At 36.3% G+C, this 23,753-nt stretch overlaps 1 protein-coding gene across 9 annotated transcripts in view; it reads right to left on the bottom strand.

The window, feature by feature from the left end:
* Nucleotides 1-23,753, bottom strand: part of MAST4 (microtubule associated serine/threonine kinase family member 4) — a 632,991-nt gene that overhangs the window by 50,322 nt on the left and 558,916 nt on the right. For all 9 annotated transcript variants that reach the window (XM_058309528.1, XM_071208385.1, XM_004465586.5 and 6 more), the window contains 6 exons: nt 23,021-23,090; nt 18,186-18,264; nt 11,157-11,314; nt 9,169-9,244; nt 7,561-7,770; nt 2,316-2,417 (listed from right to left, as the gene is read on the bottom strand). In XM_058309528.1, the coding sequence (XP_058165511.1) occupies nt 2,316-2,417; nt 7,561-7,770; nt 9,169-9,244; nt 11,157-11,314; nt 18,186-18,264; nt 23,021-23,090 (695 nt within the window). The remainder of the gene's footprint in view (nt 1-2,315; nt 2,418-7,560; nt 7,771-9,168; nt 9,245-11,156; nt 11,315-18,185; nt 18,265-23,020; nt 23,091-23,753) is intronic.

Below are 23,753 nucleotides of genomic sequence, written 5' to 3'. Positions count from 1 at the left end.
ATTATACAAATCCCATTCACAATCAAATGGCTGGTTAGACATGGTTGTGGGTTATTTATGCAGAATAGGAAGCAAACAGTTTTTAAAAGCTTATAATTCTTGCTTCATTTTCTAAGGCTTAGGCAAAAATCAATTCATTTAGGTACCTGGTCACCTCAAGTTAAAAAAAAAAACATTTCCTATTTCCTTTTAATGTAACTTTGACGGTACAACACTCCATGTCCATCAATCTGTCTCTGTCACTGAAAATGCACACGTCTAAATTTTTTATTACACCTTTTTAGCAAAGTTTTAAAATTTGGGAACCTCATCCAGAAGACTTAGTTTCTCTCCCCACCCAACTAACCACAAAAAGTAATAATTTCAGAATACATATTTTCTCAAAGGTTTTGCAGGAAACTCCCTTAGTACAGATGTGCCAAAAAATATTAGAAAGAAAAAAAAATCTCAGAATCACTCCTTTTTGACAGTGAGCTCCAAACTTCAGCTATTAATATTTAAATAATGTGAAGATGCAAAAAAGAGAAAAATATGAAATTACTATTTCTAATTATTTCTTTAAAACTCTGAGACTACATTTTTCCTGTTATTTTTATTTTGGAAGGCTGCCTGTTGCTTCTACTGTGCAATTAAAATCCTCAGGATCACATCACTCTAGACAAAATGACACAGGTTAAATAAGTTGTAAAATATGCTTAACAGATTTAAATCATAGTTGTTATTTTCAGTAATATTTTCTAGTTTTTTTTCCCCAGGGTTGTTTTCTCATTTTGATTAATGCCCCAAAATATGGAATTTATCAGTATTTCTCCTAAGAATTACACAAGAGTTTCCTAAAGGCTATATAAAAATACTTGTAGCAAATGAAGTAAGGCTAAAACCAAATGTATACACTCAGTGCTCTTTATATAAAGGTATGATGACAGAAAGGGAAAGCTTGGGAACTGTAGGAATAAAACAACCAGCTAGGGGAAATACCCTCATCACTCTGGAACTCTAGCTTCAGCTGAGCTTCAAACAATACAGGAAACAGCAAAATCTTCAAAAGCTACTTGCAAATTCTACTTCTTTCTATCCTTGAGAGGCTCTACTTTAAATTTCTCTCCTCTGATTATAAGTTATTATTGTAAAAAAAATTCACTTCCTCATTTAAGGCAAGATCTGCTCTTACCATAACTGCAGCTGCCTGGAGAAACAGGTTTTTCATGCTAAATGACATTTTCCCTCAAATTAAACAATTGTAGGAAGTATAAGCATATGGTACAAATTTCAAAAAGGTATAATAGAAGTATTCAAAACTAAATCTCCCCTCTATCCCCATTAACTAGTCACACAATTCTCCACAGAGGCATACAGTTTTTTTCCCTTATCCTTCCAGAGATATTCAATGCCAAACAGTCCTTTTTGATTCTATGATTCAGGTCAACATCCTGACCATTGATGGAAAGCCTTACCCCACCATTTATGGTGCGGCTGTGAACATTTCACTATTATAAAAAGTTATGAATGTTAAAATATGGGCAAAAATACCAAAGCAATGCAACTATTTATGTATATATGTATGCATGTATGTGCATAATTCTCAAAAAGCTGTGTTGTATATGGTATTATAATTACTGGTCAGTAGAACTTTAAAGTAAGTTTATGATGCTATATTAAGCCCCTTAAAATAGTTCATATGTTCAAAATTCATATCTAGTCATACCTTTGACTGACATCTCAAAATGAGATGAATTTTTTAAAAAAATTAAAAAGGAGAATGATCACCAGTCAAAAAAATGTAATTGATAAAATGAACTAATCTCTAAAAGTCTCATCCCTTCAGGACTGGTTGAGGCTCTATTGCAGTTTCCCAAAAGGGTTACTAGCTAGCATTTATTTCTGTTACACATTTTAAAGACAAATAATAATTGTAGCCAAAGGTCACTATAAAAACTTCCTGTCCCCAATTTTTCTTCCTCTGCATCATGGTAACTCCACAAAAGTGAGGCACAGCAAGCATTTTAGATTAGCTGTGACATAAAGTAATTATGAGATAAGCTCAAGCACATTATTTTATGATCATCTTTCAAGTTTGACCAGAATGTGATCTGACTATCAATTAATACCACAGAAGTCCAAGAGTTTTCACTTGTAATCAGAGGGGAAAAAATCACACATGGATGTAATCACAAAGATTCACAAGTTGTAGTTCCTCTTAGCTCTTTCCACTTAGCTCTGGTTTTCGAAGATGAATGGAATCAGAGCTGTCTGATGGTTACTGGCCTTCCAATAGTTAGCAATAAATAATGCAATCAAATCCTAGAGCAACTTACCAGGCACTCCAATAACCGCGCAGGGCGGGCAATAACGATTAGGATCTTTCGGACTAGTTGTTTAATAAATGCCAACTCTCCACTTTCTGAACGATCATGAGCCTATGAAAAAGCAAGGAAAAGAATGATGATGTAGAGTTTTTCCATTAAGTAGAGAAGAAAATCAGGAAAGCATGCTAATTAGATCATTGCAAATATTTTTTAAAAAAGTGATTTAGAAAATACTTTTAAAAGATCAGCAAGATCGATAAGCAGGCATTATCTTTACATAAATGGACACTATTAAACTTCTATCTCTACAAAATGACTCTATTAGCTAAACTTTAATTGCAAAACATCTTTTAAATCTTTTAAAACTCAAATGTTAGGGCTGTGAAAGTGAAGCATGAAAGGAGAAAAGTTTTCGACACAGTAAATCAACAGTATAAGTAGAGTGGGCAGGTGGTCGGGATCCTTGATTTTTTAGATGAAGATCTTAAAAATATGAAATGGCCAGTAGAGTGAAGGACTGCTTTTGCTATCTTAAGCATTTAACACATTTTTTTCATATATACAGTAAGATTAATATATTAATTAATCATTTCATAACATGGAAGACATGGGCAATACTTATTTCAAATGTTAGCTGGATAATGTTTATACTTGTATATATACATATGTATTGAATTTCACACATTGAACAACACCTATGCATTCAACTAAGTAAAACTGAACTAAATTAAGTTTTAATTTTACACATTGCCTACATGTGAAATCTAAGCACAATAAATATTCACAGAGCAAAGCTTGTGAAGTGTCATTTTTATTTTCAATGACATCTTCTTGAAAGAATAAGGTAAATCTGTATCAAGGCAGGCATAAAAACCAAAGTTTTAATGGTTTTAATATAAACCTCTAGGCACACTCTGTTTTGGACTTTCTTAATTTGTAAAATTTTATGATTTACTTTCATCTAAGGATTTAAAATCATGTATTAAGGTGATGCTAGAGCAATATAATTTATTTCATAGACACAGCAATAAACATTTACAATCTTTCTTGAAGGTGTTTTATAATGACAAGAATCTCCTCCACTATCAAGAAAAGAACTGGCAGACCAATCTGTGAAAAATAATTATACATGGCAGTAATATGTTACAGCAGTAATATGTCTACTGATATTAAGTCATTAAATTACAGGCAATTTTCCAAAATTGCCAGGTACAGAAACCATACAGGCAAAAACAAAACTGCTAATATTTAAAAGAAACATAGGGGTAAGGACATCAGCAAATAGTGGTAGAATAGAATACGTTTAGAAAAAACCAACTAGCTATTATAACTATAGATATGAGTAACCAGTAAGGATGTTAGGATACATATGTAAAGATACATATGTAAAGTACATATACATATACAAAGATCAACTATTTAAACTGACTTTAAATTTTCTTTCCAGTATTTGTCTTGTAACAAAAATAGATTTTAGAAGATGCCATGAAAGTCAAGAGACATAGTTATATAGCTTCTTTATAGTTTATCAGCAACCAAAACTAAACAGATAACGTTAAAGATGAAGCAAAAACCTTCTAACTTCTTGGTTGACAATTTAGGCGGGACACTAAAGTTTACTCTTACTGTAATTACTACATTTTTGTAAATTAATGAACATAGAGAGCAGTTTAAAAAAGCCTGAACAACTTTGGGTGGTCTCTTCAAAAGCAAAGAGCTTTGTATCTTTAAAAAAGTAAAAGTCAATTTAGATTGTACAAATTCCATTTTAAAAATTGTAAAATTATTCAGTTCATTTCACTTATTTCTAAGAGAGATCAGCCAAAACAAAGGTTAAAACATACAATGAGTTAACTCAACTACAATCTTATCTACTAAAGTTATTGGGGGGTGAGGATGGGGATAGCTTTGTTAGAACAACATTAAACAAAATACCACACAGTTAGCATGAAAAGAAAAATTAATTCCTAGTTGCTGGCAGTAAGCCCCAATGTATATCATGTATGTGTTGTATTTTAAGCATTGGACACTGTAAAAAATACTGTGACCCAGATTTGAGGGCAGGTTATAGTTTTCTATGTATTTTATTCTTTGGTCAATGCACCTAAGTTGAAAAAAAGATTGAGAAATAAAAGCGTTCATCTGGAATTGACCTAGACCTCAGGACTTTAAAAAGGCAGCAACTAAATCATGTTCAAACCTCAGGGGGACCTTTCCTGGGACAAGTAAAATACTGACAATGGGGAAAATGGCTGGGAGATTGGCCTGCCAGGTACTGAATGTCACAGCTGGGAACTGACAACAATTGCATCATAGAGAAACCAAAGCAAGTCCCCACAGTTGGGCTCTATCTAGAAAGGGCACATTCTCCTGCCACAGTTTAAGCTTCAAGCTCTGGAAGGATACTGTCAATGTGATTCTGAAGATTAGTTTTCACAAAAGGATGAAGGAAAATGTTTATCTGTGAATATATACAAGAAAACACGCTTATTCACATCCAACAATGACCTTTATGCTATAAGTATATATGTTTTTCTGCCCAAAAGAGATATTTTTCTAAAAATCAATGACTTTTCATCCATTATATGGCAAATTTGGATAGTCTTTGAAACCTGAAGATTTAAAAAAAAAAAACGCCACGAAACAATCTGCCAAGTTTACCATCAGAACCAACCGAGATTAAGTGAGGGATTTCAATATATTGCTTTCGATATGCTCCCTTTCAGGGAATGCCTATGAAGGAATGACAAATACAGAATGAAGCTGGTAATTCTGGTGGTATCCTGGGACAGGATTTTGGAGTTAAGGAAGGAGTATCTTACAGGGGCTGGCCAGAGTTCTCTGATCTGCCTTTTCTGTTCAATACCATAACATTTAACAAACTATAATTCTCAAAGTATTCTCACAAATAGTAATATGCGTCATTGTCCAGCATTTTTTGGAAGCTGATTTGATTAAACGGAACAGCAGAATTCGATTACTTGATGATAAATCATAGTAGATCAAATATTCTGGTATGCATACATATATATTTTCTTCTTTGCTTCCTTCTTTCTTCCCTCCCTCATGTCTTCCCTTCTTCCATGGTAATTGGGGAACCGATACATACCAGGTAATGTGCCAGGGAGTTAGAAATGATTAAGATGTGATCCCTGTCCTTCAAAAATTCCCTATTTGCTGGTGAAGTGAGATTCACAAATGGATTATAACAATACATTGTGGTTAAATGCACTGAGAGAGGATACAACCGTGGGCCCTGTTTGCCATGTTACGGTTTATACCTGTGGGCAGCATGGAGCCATTACAGTGTATTAGATAGATGTTTTGGAAGCTGCACAAAAACATGGATTTGAGGGTTTAGTCCTGGAAGGAGGCAGACCAGTGAGGAAGAGGGCCTGAGCTGGTAGTAGTTGTACAATAGAAGAGGAAGGTAGAGTCGGAGAAATATTTAGAAAGAAAGCTATAAGTCTAGTGGTTCCTCGATGGTGGGGAAAGGAGGGAGGCTAGAATGACTCTGAGTTTTAGCAGGGGACTGAGAGATGTGGTGTCAATGATAGAGGCAAAGGATACAGGAGAAACAGGTTTAATTGGGAAAATGCAAAGTCCAGTAGAAAGGCTGACTCTGCTGCATTGATGGTTGTCCAGGTAGAAGGATATTTAGTAGGCAGGTAGACACACAAATCTGAAATTTGAAAGAGAACTACCAATCTGAGATACACCACAGAACTTTAACCCAAGACAGCAATGAGAAGACAAAGAAGAAATGGTCCGAGAAGTACCAAGAATAAGAGTGGCTTAAGGGTGGTGGTGAAGGGAGAGAGGAAGAGAGTTTTAACACTGCTGAAAGTAAGAATGTTCCAGTAAAATAGGCCTATTTCAGTAAAATGTCCAGTGGATGTGGCAGCAATAAAGTCAAGTCAAAATCCATTTAATCAACAAATATTTATAAATATTTTTATGTGTCACACACCATCTTAAGTAAACAAAATAGACAATATCCCTGCCCACACTAAGTTTATATTCTAGTGCAGTACTACACAGTAGGTGGTCCAAAGACTGGAGCCAGTCCATGAACTGTTGTCAGACTGTGATTAAGTACAGTTCATATTGCCATGACGCCTAAGTATATGATCATTTTTCTAGAAATCCCTTTTCACTTTAGTTTAGAACTGGTCCATGGAAGATTGGAAATAAACAAAACAACAAACAAAAAACAAACCAAAAAAAAAAAAAACCAAACTACCATGTGTTTGACTATCCTTGGGCCAGTGTTTCAGCGGACTGCATAGGTTGAGATGTGAGAAATGGGGACAAAGTATAGACAACTCTGTTGGGAAGTTTGGATGAGACAGGGAAGAAAACTATTAGCTGCTAACCAGAGAGGAATTTTCTCATCCTTCCAGATCTAAATTAAGTAGGGGGTTGGACAGATGGATTTCTAGAAAACTAGGATGCTTATATTTTCCTTCAGTTCTATACAATTATTTATATATTCATGCTTAGATAAAACCACCTAAATTATGTTTACATGTGCATAATTTATGCCCTGTGAGATACAGAAATACAATATATGCAAATATATAGGCTAAATAGGTTTTACTGGTAGGTTGTGGCTGATCAATTTCAGTCAGAAGAGCAATACTGTGCACTAATTCCGTTTCACCATACATTCTGGCTTTCTGTCCTGAGTGTTATCAGGAGCTATGCATGCAAGTGTTAGGCCTAGACAGGTCCTGTGTTTATCTGTCATTGTGGAAATTGGATATTTTGTTAGAAGAACTGACACTAATGAAAATATAAGTTGCCATTTACTACCCAACACCATGCAGGTTAATTAATAGGACACACAGCCTGGAAGAAACCAGCAATTTTCTATTTAGCTTTTCCTGATATTAGAACTAGATAGCATCATCAAATAGCGCACATACACGTGGGCAATTTATAACTTTACGCTTAAGGGGGGTAAAATCATTGCTTCAAAATCCTTCACAATCCACTTATCCTAGAGTTATAGATTACTGGGCCCCCAAGGTTTCTGTAAAGGTTATTACATTAACTTTCTATTATTATAAATAATGACCAGAATCAATTTATAGCAGGTAGCAATCTTTTTTTTTTTTTTTTTCATTTGCTTCCCTGGAACATTGAACTCCACCTCATGGTCACGAAGTAAGCAAATGTTCTCATAACATTTTCTTTTTACAAGGGAAAAACAAAACAAATCAGACAACTTTACATGGTAGATGGTTCATACCTCCTGTAGCAATTTATCTAATTTGTGTTGTAATTCAAGAAAGTATCGTGAGGTGATGAGACCCTGGTGGGATTTATCCAAGCAATCTCGAGCCAGTTCGATAATCTGATGGTGAGTAAAACTAAGCACTCCATCTGCTAGGGGAAGAACATTGTCAGGAGAGTAGCTGGTGATAATTTCCTTTAGACGCTCTTCCATCTGAGCTGTAGCCTATTTAGAGAAGACACACACACACATGCAGATGTAATACAAGCGAAGATGTACATGGACAATTTAATCATTACATCTTTATAGCATTTTCAGAGACTTCCAAAAGTTGTTTAACAGAATTCTAGAAATTAAACTTAAGAAAGTTGTGAGGTATATAAAGGAAATTGAATATCCCAAGATGATAATCACTTTTCTTTTTCCTATGTCCTATTAAGTGTAAAATAGCTCAGGCAACCTTCTTTAAATAACTCAATTATCTGTGAATTGGGATTGGTATGATTTCATTTCGGGTCTTGGGCTTTTCCAGATGGATTGTCAAAAATATCAAACAGTTCTTTACATTTTTACCTACTCAAAAATCAGGACTGTTGCCAGAGTTCCACAGGGTAAGCCAGGGTTTTTTTTTTCTTAGCTAGGTCTTAGTGTACTGTGAGTGAGCAAGCATCTTGTATCACCTTTATCCCTACCTCTAAAAGCTACCTACGTGTAAAGTCAAGGAGATTTCCTTAGTAAAAAAAATTAAAATTTCCTTTCCTACTTTCATTTCCTTCTTTGTAATCACCTATTGCCCAATCATAATTCCTTCCTTAAGTTAACTGTCTACATAAGAAGAGTCCCTCTTCCTGCTCCCCTCTAAAATCCTAATCAACATGAACTAGATATAGCAATCTCTGTTTCCCTGGTAAACAAGTACATGTGATAAATAGCTAAAACCATTTTAATCAATGATATTGATGCTGGGTTCATTGAAAATAAGTACTCTACTCCTGGTTTATGAAACCAAGGATTTCCTTTTGTTCTCGTGCCCAGGGCAACACAGGTGGTGGGGAGGGATGGCATGCAGAGGCTGCCGTCTCCCTACAGTCCAGAAACACGTGGGTGGGAAAGTTGTGGAAGCCAGGGGATGGGAATTAAGAGACCACAGATTTTGCAGCCAGGGGGTCCAGTAACATGCTTTTACAAATATCTCTCTGGCTCAATTCTAAAGAAAACGGAGGAGGGGTTTAAGAAAAATTCTTTCCTGACGCACTGAACTATAGGCTTCTGAGTGAGAGAAAGGGTCTCTGCTTGAGAATAGAGCAGCAGGCTCTGAACAGGGTACAAGGAGGCCTTTCAAAGCAGATCCTTCATGGAGCCCACTCAGCGTGGGGCACACCACCGGCAACTGCATTTACAGCCAGCTCAGCACACAGGGAGAATGACTAGTTCTCACCCATTCTAGTTTTTAGTTTAAAAATTTTTACTGATTTCATCTTTCTAATAAGGCTTTGATACTGTTTTATGCAACTCATTACTGGATTGGACCATTAACAATCCCATAACAAAACCACCTCACAGACTCCACACCTACGTTTCCTGTTGGTTTGGATGCTAGGCATCTTAAATTCAATTAATTACCTTTGGGAACCTTTCTTTGTAGACATGGTTCATCATAATTATTTCATGGTCACAGCAGGCAGGAGAACGTCCAGGGCTGCAAGTAAAGCAAATTACACTTTTAAACTTGTCACAGCATGGAATGAAAATAAGCTTTTTATTTATAAGCAATCGGTTGCATGAAAAGTACTTTGCAATCTTCCTAAGAAAAGTATTAATCAGTACACACATACACATACATACATATCCACAAACACAGATATTCTGAATAGAATTCAAAATGAAGGCTTGAGAAGAAGAATGCTGCAAAATAATTATAAATACAGTACACCCTTGTATAGAAAATGTTCTGAAATTGAGATTTTTACTCTGCATTTACTATGAGATTCTCTAGTTTGATAAGCCAATTAATGAATTGCAATATAAAACAAAATCAGTAGCTACAAACATTTAAGCCAACAGCAGTCTCGCGGACACATTTAACAGTATAATTTCACACTTTTATTGTACACCTGCGCTCTGTCACACACCACTGAAGTAGCTGAAGAGTCTCCCATGGCACAGGTATCATAATTGAAATCCATTTTCTAGCCTGTATTTATTTGGGATGCTGAGGCAGGCATTATATACAATATGAGAGAGAGGCATACAACCATTGGGGTTTTTCTTTATTAGCAGGTTCATGTTCCTTCTTAGTGGTATATAGTTGTGCAACTTCAGTGTGAATATTATATATTCCAGGGAGATACAGCTTGTAGTAGATAATCTACGAACTCCTTTAATAAAACTAAAATTGACATCCATGTCATAAAATGGTAGAATACTGTGCTTCGAGAGGAAGTAGTAAAATTGATCTTTTATTCCATTTTTCTAAATAATCTAACATACCCCACAATTAGCCAATGTAGCTATATTTAGTATCAACTTGTGATACTAAATAAAGAAAAAGGAACAAAGGGAAAACCCTTCTCAGTAATCTTTGATATTCCACAGAACACCTAATAAACAAGCTATATATTTTTTTATAATAAAACCTTACTATATCAAAATGTCTAATTCTGCAGCATCCACATCTCACACGGTGCTGGACAAGGAGATGCACTGCCCTGATCCTCATTCACAGAAGGACTACTGCCGCATGGTGGCTGCAAGCACTGTAGGCAGATGCCTTCAGCTTTCAGACCCTTCAGAGATTGAGTGAGGGATCCATGTCCAGGGTCAAACTCAATGCTGAGGTTGGGGTATAAAGGCGTGGCCATTTGCCCCAGAAAGTCAACTCTGATGGGTCATAGCTTCTGAGACCTAGGCCCCTGGGTGTTGGCTGAGGTTGTTGGGCCTGGATGGCAGTTCAACTTTTCACTCTACACAATCGTGTTTCCTTCCCTCCCTTCCATAGTGTTGATGCCAAAGGCACTCCTGAAGAAGCACCCTGAACGCTAATATCTGTTTTGGAATCTGCTTCCTGAAGAACCACAGTGTGATACACATGCTTTGAAACAAGGTCAAAATGAAATGGGCCCCAAGTTACATTTGACACTGACAAAATTCAGGTGCCAGAAATTCCAAAAAATCTGTTCATAATCCTTGAGAAGGTAAGACTTAGGATGGGGAGAAAGAATAAAAGAGCTTATGGGCCACTATAATGTGGAACCTGAAAAAAAATCCAGATATTCTTACTGCCTTTCCTTTTCAACTAAGCTTCTTCCTCTTAACATAGGAATATTAACTGTTCTTGTACTATAATTAGACTGCCTTGAAATTTCTAACAGCTAGAAGTTTTCATAGGTGCTCCTTCAAGGCCAACATGAATATTGCTACTACAATTATTAGCAAATTTTGAGGAATTGAAAGAAAAAAAGAAATGCCTTTCAAGATAAATAAGATGGAAAAATCACACTACTTTTATAGTTCACAAATTAATTAATAAAACACGTATGAATCAGAGGACCAAAAAAAACCATTTATAATAGACAAATCAACTAAGCAAGTTTGTGGTCAGGTCTACACACCTCAGACTTCGGGAACGGGGGCGCATTGGTGTGTTCCTGCATCTGTTCTCAGTGGCGATGCTTTCGGTCGTACAAAAATGTTTTGATAAGAAGTGTAACTCATCTGGCGTTGGTTGGTATGGTAACTGATGCAACTTCTCCTGGGAGGAACAGGATGACTACAACAAACCAGAGTGAAGTTATGTGACTACCCTGAAGAAAAATTCTTCAAATGAGTGGAGATCAAAGTACTCAGCTTGGGTGAGTCCACCATTTTACACAGTTTCTTTTTTATATTATAATTGCAGTAACTACTGCCTCAATGTATACGCTGATTGTACTGTCTGGGAAGTCAATATGCCTTTCAAATTTTACCTCATTTGTCTATAAGCACAGTTTTCCAAATGAGAGTTTCTTCTCTGGAGAAACCAAGGCTCAGAAAATGGATAGGGCCCAATCAAAGTCAAAGTGAGAAAGTGACCACTGGAGTGAGAGTCCAGTGCATTAAATTACAGATTAGTTCTCAACTGAGTATGGTAGCTTTTACCGCTGCTTATAATCAAACATTGTGACTTTTAGGTTACACACAAAAAATCATATGATATGTGATTATGAAGAAAGTAATGAGATCTCTGTATAATAAATGTTGTCCCTTTGATAACAATCAACATCAATATGTGCCGTGGATAAAAAGAAGAGATTAAAAAGATATATTTTCAATAATGCAATTTTTTTTTTAAAAGATATTTTTTCCCTTTTCTTTTTTAGCTGAGACTACCACTTTAAAAAAAAAGCTTCAGTGCTACTGAGTTTTTTCTCCATTATGCATAGATTTGCTTTTTGAAAACAGTTGCTCAACATTTGGAGCGAGGTAAGGTAGAAAAGGGGAAAGGCTAAATAACCCTGCTTTTAATCAATCTGACATATATATTATCGCTATAAAGCAAAGAGACATTTTTTTTTGTGAGAGATAAACTATTCTAATGAAAGAGATTTTTGAATTATGGAAGCAAGGTTAGAATAAGCATATTTGAAAGATACCACTCATTTGAAAATGTAAGTTCTAGTAAGCTTTTTTTATTAAAAAAGAAAACTGTCATACATTCAGACACACTTCATAAATACTGATGTACCACAATGCAGCAACACCAGAAATTAATAACTAAGGATTAAAAATATACCTATACCTTGAAATTATAAAACACCTAATTAAGTACATACTGAGACGTGGAATTTTAAAATGTAATGAGATTATTTCATAAATCATAAAACTGAGAACACTCCTTGGAAGAGTTAGGAGATACAACCAAGGCTCTATTCAAAAAGTACAGGCAGAACCTTAAATACTTTCACTAAGAAAAAAGAAATAAAATATGTACAAAAGAGTCAACTCAATAAAATAGAAAAAGAATAATAAAATCAATGCAAGCAGGATACAGGTAGTGGCAATAAAAGCAGAGATAAGGAAATTAGAGAAAAGAAAAACAGAATAAAGAATCTGTACACGTCTCAAAGTTAGACATTCACCATCCTGTATCCAAGATTTCAAAACCCAAAAGCTCCAAAACTCAGAAACTTGTTCATAATTTTGCAGTAATCTCTTTTGGTGACAAAACATCAACTGAATTGATGGGATGTTATTTAAAATATTTATTTAATCCATTAAGTGTGACTGTCCACTCAGGTTGCTATAGAAATATTAATACATTTGAGTATGAGCTGTTGGGCTGTTACATAAGTATGGGGATCAAGTTCCTTTCCTAAAATCTGAAAATAAATTCTAAACTGCATGGGGACCCAATGATTTCAGATACGGGATTATGGACCTGTACTTCTATAGCAGGGTTCTTAACCAGGGTTCCATGGACTCCCAAGAGGTCCGTGGAAAGATTTCCGGAGGTCCGTGAGCTTGAATTGATCAACTTGCTATAATTGCTTTCTCTGACCTCTAACTGAAATGTAGCATGTCCTTTACTTATGACTGTATGCAATAAATTACAGTAGTATTCATTTTATGTCACATTACAGTTGTTGCATATCCTGAAAAATCATGCTCATCCATACTTCAAAATTGTAGTAATTGTTAGACCTGATGCTAATTGAGTGTCATAAAACTATCTACTGCTACATTCTGAGAAGGGGTCCATGGAATGAAAATGGTGAAAAGCCCCTGTTCTATAGAAATGATACCAAAAGATTTCAGGAGAGTCATTCTCTCTGCAAAATAAGGGAGGAGTAGGGATTAGGTGGGAAGGAGCTTTAGCTGTATCTTTATTATTTACTTTTTAAAAATGAAATATATTTCAAACAAAAGCAGTTGAACCAAATTTAGCAAAATGTTAACATCTATTAAATCTACGAAGGGGAAACGGACTTGGCCCAATGGATAGGGCATTCACCTACCATATGGGAGACCCGCGGTTCAAACCCCGGGCCTCCTTGACTGGTGTGGAGCTGGCCCATGCGCAGCGCTGATGCATGCAAGGAGTGCCATGCCACACAGGTGTCCCCCATGTAGGGGAGCACACCCCATAAAGAAAGCCACCCAACGTGAAAGAAAGCGCAGCCTGCCCAAGAATGGTGCCGCACACACGGAGAGCTGACACGACAAGATGACGCAACAAAAAGAAACACAGATTCCCAGTGCCGCTGATAAGGAGAGAAGCGGTCACAGAAGAACACATAGCAAATGGACAGAGAGAGCAGACAACTGGAGGGTGGGGGGGAGAAGGGGAGAGAAATAAAAAAAAAAAAAAAAAATCTTTAAAAACAAAATAAAATAAATCTATGAGGAAAATTTTGTGATTACTTATTTTAATCATATAACTTAATTTCCTAAGGAATGTGCCTAATGCTTCCTGATGGAGAATAAAATAAACTGAATGATGCGGTGGTGTGTTATAAACACACCAGTGTTTAAGAAAGTAGGAAACAAGGAGTTTCTCTGGGGAGGGAGCCCCCCTTCACTTCATTTGGAACAAGTAAGGTAAACATGGGATTAGGGCATCACCAAACCCCAAATTACACTGGTATGAGTCTGTATTACTGAGAACTGCTGTAGGCGAGCGAAATGGCTTAGGGTACCAAATGGGACCTAAAAAAGTGATGTCAAGGTGAACAAGAGAGGGACATGGAGACTTCAAAAGCCAGTGAGGAGAGTGGATGTAGCTCAGTGGTTGAGCACCTGCTTCCCATACACGAGGTCCTGGTTTCAATCTCTGGCACCTCCTTAAAAATAAATAAATGAAAAGCCTGTGAGGCTGTGGCTCAATTGGTTGGGCTCCCATCTACCATATGGGAGGCCCTGGGTTCACATCCCAGGGCCTCCTTGTGAAGGCAGCCTCGCTCGCACACTGCACAGTGCCACCAGCCCGTGGAGAGCCACCTGGCCTACAAGCACCGCGGAGAGCCCACTTAGCAAGGTGATGCAACAAAAAGGGGGACAAGTGAAAAAAACAAACCAAAACAAAAAACCACAGAAGAGCACAGCAAATGGACACAGAGGGCAGACAACAAGCAAACTGCAAGGGGGGGGGGGAATAAAAATAAAATAAATAAATAAATAAATAAAAAACCTGTGAGGAGGGCTGTGAGGACAACAGAAAGCTGTCTGTGCTGCCTCCAAGACCCATGTGCTTATTGAAAAGATACTTGCATTAATCAAAACAGCCTGGAATACCATTTCTAGAAGAGCTTCAAGAATTTGTTTGGGAGTTTCACAATAAACTGAGTCTCCTTATATTTATAGCATGTTCTCTGACTGTGGTGCCAGTGAGTCTCATCACCCAAGTAGGGTGCAAAGGACTTTTGACTGTACCATAAATCAAATCCACTTTCAAAGAAAGAAGATTTACACAAAATACTGTGCCTCCAGTTTCCAAGGCAATTAGACAAGTTAAAAAAAAATGTTCTGAGTAATGATATCATTTAAATAAGCATTTAGTCTCTCAAGACAACCATTTGGCAAAGGACAATATTCATATGCCTACAATAAGGTTAAGACTTGTTATTTATTAAAGTGTATCATTTTATAGTCATACCTCCTATATATTCTTATTTCCATTCTTTCCCTCAACAGAAAATTATTTAACTAGTAAGAAATAGATGGGGAAATATCTTTCTACTATTGCAATTCCATATGAACTTATTTTAAAATTGAAAATTATGATTTGAATATTATCTTGGAATAATTCCCCAAATTAATTTTTGCAGCAAAGTTTGAAGTAAAAAGAAGTTGCCATACTACATTCTCTGGGAGGACTGTTAATGTCATGTGATCAAATATTTCTGATTTGAAAATATAGCAGTTTTAATACCTTTCAATTTTTCAGTTTCCACATCCAAAGAATAAAGACATAATAATGTTTACATTTCAGCACAAGCAGTTCTGGAGTTCAGTTAAAAACACAGTTATCTGCAAAATTTAAACTCTATTTTCAAAATACTTCAACAAATAAGGAGAAAAGAAAGCTGGCATTTTGTGCAATATCATCTTCAGTCCACAGATTAAATAGGTTCCTACATTTTAGGGAAAAAAAAAAAAGTAATATTGAAGGTTAAAATTTAATTTTGAAGAAAAAATAGCAACCTTGAGATCAATGGTTATATGATACCACATTCAATAAAATAAAAATGTAAGAGAAAAGCTGTCTTGCTCCTGGTCAGAAGCTGCTAGAAACACAGATATGTGAGTTTGATGAACAACTGTCTCAGGAGTCGTCTTAGACACATATGGAAGTAAGGAGCAGCAGTGATACCGTTTATGCCAGACAGCCTGGTCAAGTTTTAAGAAATTTCTTAAAAAGAGCCAAGAGACTGATATTAGACTACTCACTGTATTTTATTGATAAAACAAGGGATTGGTAATAGCCTCTCAGTTAATTCTCTGCCTCAGATTTCTGATCCATAAAACAAGGAAAATAGCAACATTCTTACACAGTATATTGGGTAGGATTAAATGAATCAATGCATTTAAGGTAGTTAGATGACAGTCTAGGACATAAATGTTTGTAAAAAATTATTGTTTTTTAAATTATTTGTACCAAATGGGATCTGGCCCTTTCTTTATGGATTCACTTTAAAGAGTTGCAGATGATTTACTAGTTAAAGGTGGGAAGAAGGAAAGTCCTACACTAGAGAGATTTCTATGTCAATACAGCAGTAAAAGTCTACTGGAGAGCAATGCAAGGTGATATAGTTGAAAAAGAATTTGGAGCCAGCAGACATGAATTCAAATTTTTGGCATGGGGAGGGCTAAATGAACTATGTTCAGGAAAGCCACAGAACCAAGACCCAGGCACTGTTTATTCGTGGCTCTTGGTTCTCTTTAGGGACATCCAAGGTTCTGGGAAAGAAAAGTAGCTAAAACTGAGAAAATTACTCCCTTCTTTGGTCAATTTCAACATTCACTTTCACACTCAATTTTGCATATCTTCAACATCTAAAATCTGGGTCAATAAAACAATGACGTTTACTGCCACAAAAATCAAGGATGATTTCACTATTTCTTAGTGACAATTTTTTCCAGTAATGCCTTTTGAGATTTTTTAAGCATCCTGATGTGAGGCTGATGGGCCACTGAAACTATTCAAGGTTGTCAGGATATTTCTCAAAAATGACCTAAATGGACAATAAACTCGTATGCCATGACAAAATGGAATAATGGATAGGAAAAAAAATGACCTCTCCCCTCAATAAAATACTATAAATCCTGAAAGGAGAGAGTTTAAAATCAAAAGATTTTAAAAAGTAGGTTTTAAAGGTGTTCCAAAATTATTGGATACCTGGAATTCTGGGACCAAAATATAAAGCAGTGATGATAGCAGTTGGAGCTTATCTATTTAATTGTAGTTTCTTGTTAAATTCAAGATTACTAAGTGGCTGACTCTATGTGCTTGGCACAGTACTAGTTGCTGTCAAAAACAAAACTGATGGTAATAATGGGAGGTGGGGTATGGAAAAACATACCAAATGTATGCTGCAAACCACAGTTAGCGGTAATAATATCTGATGATCTTTCAAATCTGTAACAAATGTTCCACAACAACGTAAGGTGTTGGTGGAGGGGTGTTGGATGTGAATTCTGCATATTATGCGTGACTGTCTTGTAAGTTTACAACTTCTCTAATAAAAAATATATATATAATTTGAAAATGCAAAGAAAAACAATACAGCTGATAGGTAGCCCTACATAATAAGCCACACATTTTGACAAAATGGAAAAGGAAATGAATCAGGAGAGGCTCTAAAATCATCAGGTCCACGTCCCTGGCATGGTACAAGAGCATCCAGACCACCTTGTCAGGGATTTATTGACTATCTACACATTCTGGTCTTCTCTGATGACCATCTGGTTCTTAAAGCTCAGCAGAGACAGCTATCACATAGTATCACTAATTTAAACCGAGAAAGCATTTATCTACACTACTGAAGAGTTTTCAATGATTGCCAGGCCTTTTGTTGCAATGTTATAGTCTGAGGCAAGAGTATCCTTCTTCTGTCCTATTTTCATGGTTTCATCTTGTCCCTTTATTTATCTTAACTTTCTCCTAAGAGCAGTTCTTTTAATCTCTCCCTAAAGAAAGTTCTTACCTGGAAGGTACAGACAAGTTTAAGGCTTACCATTTTTTTTTCTTTGCAGGAGAAAAAACTAAAACACAAACCCTTATCTAAGCCACCCATGAAAAAAGACGCAGTCCATCAGGGTTTAATGGCATTTTTCAGCACTAATATCACTGGCATGGAACCAAAGCAATAAAACCAGATTGCATTTTTTTCCCCCAAAACTACACCAAATGGTATTAAAAGAAAAGCTCCCAATCTCCTCCCAACTTGCAATCCTGTGAGTTACTCAATTTATGCACCACAGTTTAGAAGCTTGCAGCTAAAGTATGTCCTTTTCATGTCTGTCAGCACATCATTTGATGCGTAACCTATTTGGAGTGGCAGACATGCAGAATTTATCTTCTCCTTCCTACCAGGAAACACCCAGAGACAACACTGTAATACCTCTGTGATTGTGAGGGAGTGAAAAAAGGGTCAGGCACTTACGGAGACAGTGGAGCTGGGTGTGTTTGTCCCATAGCCAGAGGAGGGGAGAGAAGCCAACGACCAGCGGCGTCCATCCGTCCTACAGAGAAAGTGAGTTTAACTTAGGCCAGCACTGGAGGACTGTTCCACGGGAATCCCAGGGAAACCGAGTATTTTTAGTCAAACAAATAACACAAAGGTAGTCTGTGAGGGTGTGGAAATGTTCAGCAAGGGCCAGGGTAAACAAACATTATACAGCAGGCTGACTTTTATTTAAATGGAATCAATACACCCAAACAAGTAGAAAGTGAATGGGTTGATCCATATTATTGAGCCCTCACTAATACACTTTGACAAAATGAATACCAGGAATAATTACAACTGTCAGACTCAGCAGATTCAAATGAATAAAAATAGAAAGGGAGGAGGTAAAACACACATATCTGGAAACTGATAAGTTGTGCTGAGGCTCCTTGGAAGAGCCTAAATTACAGCACGGCACAGGAGCCTGTGGGGACTTTCACTGCAGCCTGAAGACTTGCTGCTTCCTCTTTTCATGGGAACAGTCCCACTCAACACACCTAGGGAGGAAGGGATTAGTGGGCTCATGGCTGGCTCAAGCCGTAAGTGGCAAATAGCTTTGGCACTAAGAAAGTCACTGACCTTTTGCTCAGAATCTCTTAAGACCTGGCTTCACAAAGAGTCATGGGATGAGTAGGTGCTGAGTTGGACTCTGATTTTAAATTAGGGTGGGATCTCAGATAACTTAAATGCAGTACTGGAGACAATACTGCTTCTAAGAAAAAGGGACAGGAGAAAGTAAATTTTCTGAAATCTCTGGCATTCTGGGGCATTCTCAATAAGTTGAAGCCAGTGTATTGAAGGCCATTAGACTTAAATTTGAGGAATGTCACAATTATGTGCTCATGTGAAAAAAAAATCACATTTTAGCCTAAATTCACATTCAAGGGAACATATAAGCATAGGCTACCATAGTTGACACCTCCAATAAATGCAAATGGTCCACAAAGACAAAATGGAGAAATTCAAGTGGACAAATCACAGAACTACTATGATGTTAAGATTTTAGTAAACTTTACCTGTCATTTCTGTGCCCATGATTGGCGTACAATTGAAACAAGTGTGTTTTAAAAAACAGAAGCAAAATAAGATGTATGTAAATATACAAGATAAAAGGAATTGTGAGAATTAAGTTACATGTTCTTTAAAAATACTTTGAAATAACTGAAAAGATGAGAGACATAAAAATTATAATATGCTTATAAAGATATCTGACTATGAATTAAATGTATATACATTGTTCCTATTTTAGTTGGCTAATCATGAAAGCCTTAAAAATCCATGTCTGTACTTTATATACAAACAATACCAATTTTAAAAAGAAAAGAATAAGATTTTAAAAGAAGTATTCAGTTCATTTAATAGCAATTATCAGAAACTAGTATCTGGAAAGAGTGAGGGACACAATTTCTCCCACCATGATTTTGTTTTGTGATTCATTAACTCTCCTTTCCCTCAGGTATCAATGAAAACATTTCAGATGAATGAACAATTCCAAGAGAAGACATGTTCTTATTATTTCTTGAGCATAAATTACATTTGCTTACTCTGAAAAACACACAACTAGAAAGACGTTTAAACAAGAGTGTGCTCAGTATTCTGTGCAGCCGTAGACCAGAAATAATTTATGTCTCATATACTTACCTGTGTTGTCCATGTCTATTTACTCAAATGGGGCTCATAGGACCATTGCATTTTCATTACCATGACAACTATACATAAATTACTATAAATGCTATATACAGTACTTAAGATATGTCCTTTTTTTTCCCCGCAAGAAAGACATCACACAAGTGCAATTTGGCTTCTATGAACAATGTTGTTTTGTGGTAGTTAATAAAATGTAATCTGAAGAAAAGACTACATACTAGCTAAAACCAAAAGGCTTTTCTGAAAAAAGCCTTTTCCACGCTTTGGAAATCTCAATGTTACATTTAAATGAAAAGTCAGAAGGGAACATCTAATGGGAACACAGGACACACACACAAAAAAGACTGCCAAAAACCCCACAGTATCAATGCTACTCACAAAAATATACCTTAATATGGTCAACAAGAAGGAAAGAATGAAAAGTCCCAATATCAACCTGCCTATTCCAACGGCATGAAGAGGAAGCGTGGTTTATTTGTTTAGTAGTTAAAGTGGCCTGGGGTGGTATGCTGGTATTCCAGTTGATGTTGGCAATATAACAGAACCAATGAAAATGCACTTCTGCATTTCATTCTAGATTTAATTCTAAAATGTACTTCTAAGGCAGTAAGCAGTGGGTTGTTCTTGCCGGGTGTGCTCAGCAAGAATCTGATGACCTGAACTCAGGAAGTAAATCTGAGCCTCCTTCCAGTAATTTTCTCAAGCAAATATATTCTGAGGTTTAACTGGTGAATAATGACTCGGGCAACTAGGAGAGCCCCATGCTGGTCATATAGGAATCCAAAGTTCCAACGGAAGTGAAAGCAATTTATGGTAGGTAAAACCTCCACAAATTCTGTGAAAGGCAGGACAAAATTATTAACTTGCATTTCACAACTAAGGAAAAATATGTTGATTAATGCCACAGATGAATTATAAATCAGTGTTACAATTAGCATTGCAAAAGTGTTTCCTTGCTCCAGACAAAATCTACTTTACTATGATACTCATTTTCATCCTTTTAACTCACTTTAACAAGTTACCTGGATTATTTTACCCTAAAACATGTATTAGAAAATATGGTAAGCAAGCTTATGCCATCATGCTTTCCAATTTGTAAACAGACCATTACATCACAGGGATGTCTACTGCGAGAGCTTTATCACATGGTTCAAGTACGATCAGAAAAGATAAATAAGCCCCAACCTTTATTCCCTCACCCAAGAATAATTTAAAAAACAGAGCAATATTTTGTTTGCTATCAATATTCTATCATACTAAATTCACAAAATAATGGAATGTAGGAGTCTCAAAATGGTATTTATTCTTAAAGGTTCAGAAACTCACACCAAGTGGAATGCGAGAGGACTCACCATGTTTCCTGAATGAAAATCATCTCTGAATCAGAAGGGAAAGTCCCCATATGTTACATAGAAAATATATCAACTTGAGGTTTTTTTTTTTTTTTAAAACTAACGTGGGTTTCTGTTTACTTGAATAAAAGTTTAAAAAGATTATCACTCATGTCTAAATTAATACTTTTTGAAGAGTAAGATGGGAGTTCCATCTGGACTTTCATGAGAAATGAACTAGAGGTCTCCTGTGATAATCTTCTTCACAGTTTAAGGTTTATTTGTCAAAAATTAACATTCCTTGGGGGGGGGGGGGAATTGTGTATTTTTTAATAGCATAGTAATCAGATTCATCTGTTCTCCAATCACCCACTTAATTATTAGATTGTCTTCATTTTTATAAATCTGCCAGGATTAAGAGGCTTGATTTCTGTCATGTTTAAATTCATGCTATAATGAGATTTGCATTTATCTTACTACTTAAAGTAATTAAATGCATTAACACTTCCCACCTTCCTGTTTTTAGAATGTGCTTTAAAGACTGGTGGGCTCTTATTTAACAATTTTTATAAAGATTTCTTTTTCACTTGGGATAGTAATACCATCATCAATTATTTTCACTGGGTGAACATAGTCTTTGCAGGGGCAGTTCATTCTCATATTCTCTTTATAATGCTTAAAATGAAGAACTAAAATAATAAAAGTTGGGTTGCAGGAAAACCAGGGGCTTGAAGTCCTTGAAGGTCACATTTAAGTTACTCCTGTATCCTCCCCATGTTGGGGGCACAGTGCTGTACACATATATGCATTTAACAGAGTGGGAAATAACCAAACGAATAAAAGAACAAACGCTTCTTTTGTGAGCAGTTTAAAAGGGAATCAGAATTATAAAGAACTGTGAAGTTGCTGCAAACATATCCTTTACCCTGGATTTAGTGATCTACAATGTATTACATGCTGACAAACAGTCCTGAGGATGACACAAGTTTTGCTGGTCAGTAAAAGGTATCAGAACAAATGTATATTTTCTAACCCATTTAGAGAGATGAAGGTGAAAGTGTGAACCTGATAGGGTTAAGTACAATAATTCCATATGCAGAACATATGACTTGTGCAGATTCCTCTGACTTGGCTAAATCAAAGTATAATATCCATGATTTAAAAGATGTGATATTAAATGGTATGCCCAGTATCCTCTGCAAAACAATGTTTCCTCTTGACTTAATGATACAGATATGAACATCAATCTTTGCTTCTGAGTGTCCAATTCTAACAATAATAGGAAGAGGAAATAGAAGGTATACTATAGTTCACACCAGGCTTTTTCTCAGGGGATCACTAACTTGCTGGTTTAATGCTTTCAAGTAGAGGGTATCTCAGAATTTATATCTGTGATCCCAAGAGAGGTCATTTTTGTAAAAAGCATTTCAACAAAAAACCATTGCACTACTACACATAGAAACTCAATTCAGTAAAAATCTTTTGAACACTAAGATATACAAAGCACTGGGCTAGGGAAGGGAGCAAAGATGGAAATGTAATTGCCTGCCTTCATTAGGAGCTTGTCATCTATTGGAGGACCAAAAGAGGTAAAACAGAGAGGTACAACTATACCATACGGCAAATATCATTATTAAAACTGTTAAAATAGGTGTGTTCTAACGAAGATCTTGGAGGTATAAAGGACTGGGTTATCTTTGGCCAGAGGAGAGTCAAAGAAGACTAATGAGCAAGACTTCATAAGTCATAAGGCATAGTATAATACTTACTATTTCACTCACAAAAAGTCCTTACCTCCGTGCAAATGAAAAATGGGCTGAGGCACTGGGGGAGAAATTTCTTGGACTATCTTGGGGGCTATTACCTGTAGAGAGAAAGAGTAGAATATTTTACAACATGATTTAGTTTTTGTACATTTACTCATTTCCAGAATCTTCTCCTGAGTAGTAAATTTCTTTAGACTTCTGTAACTTGTTCCTCCTTCCCCCAAATAATGTTTCAATTTTACCGGGAGCAGGGGATAGGGAAGGATGCTTGAGTTCTGGCATAGCTTTCTAAATGTTCAAGTATATGAATAAACACATTCACCTCATATCACCAATCAGCAGTCCTCCACACATCTGATAATCCATGCTAACATTTGAAACGGCAGGATAGATGGATAAGAGCAATCTCTTTAATTGGGAAGGTGGGGGTTGTTTTATAGGCAGTAGCTTTAGTACTTTTTAAAGAAAGCATGAAAAAAAGTCCGAGTTCTTGAAAATAAATCCACATAATGCAAAACACATCTTTAAAGGTGGGCGTGTCAGATTCATTGTTAAAATACCGGGAAGAGCCCAGCAGTTTGGGCCTATTTCTAAACGACAAAGCTCCATCTCAGCACGGCCACAGTGGCCCAGCAGGATTAGTCCTTGTCAGTATTTTCTTCGACAACCCCTCTGCTCTGAAGCAGCTGGACTGTGACTGGCCAGGCAGCCTTTAAAAGCCACAGCCATACAAAGGCCAGTAGATCACACTTTCCCCATAC

This window comes from Dasypus novemcinctus, chromosome 2 (assembly GCF_030445035.2).
Source record: "Dasypus novemcinctus isolate mDasNov1 chromosome 2, mDasNov1.1.hap2, whole genome shotgun sequence".
NCBI lineage: Eukaryota > Metazoa > Chordata > Mammalia > Cingulata > Dasypodidae > Dasypus > Dasypus novemcinctus.
This window is presented reverse-complemented; position numbering and strand designations above follow the sequence as displayed.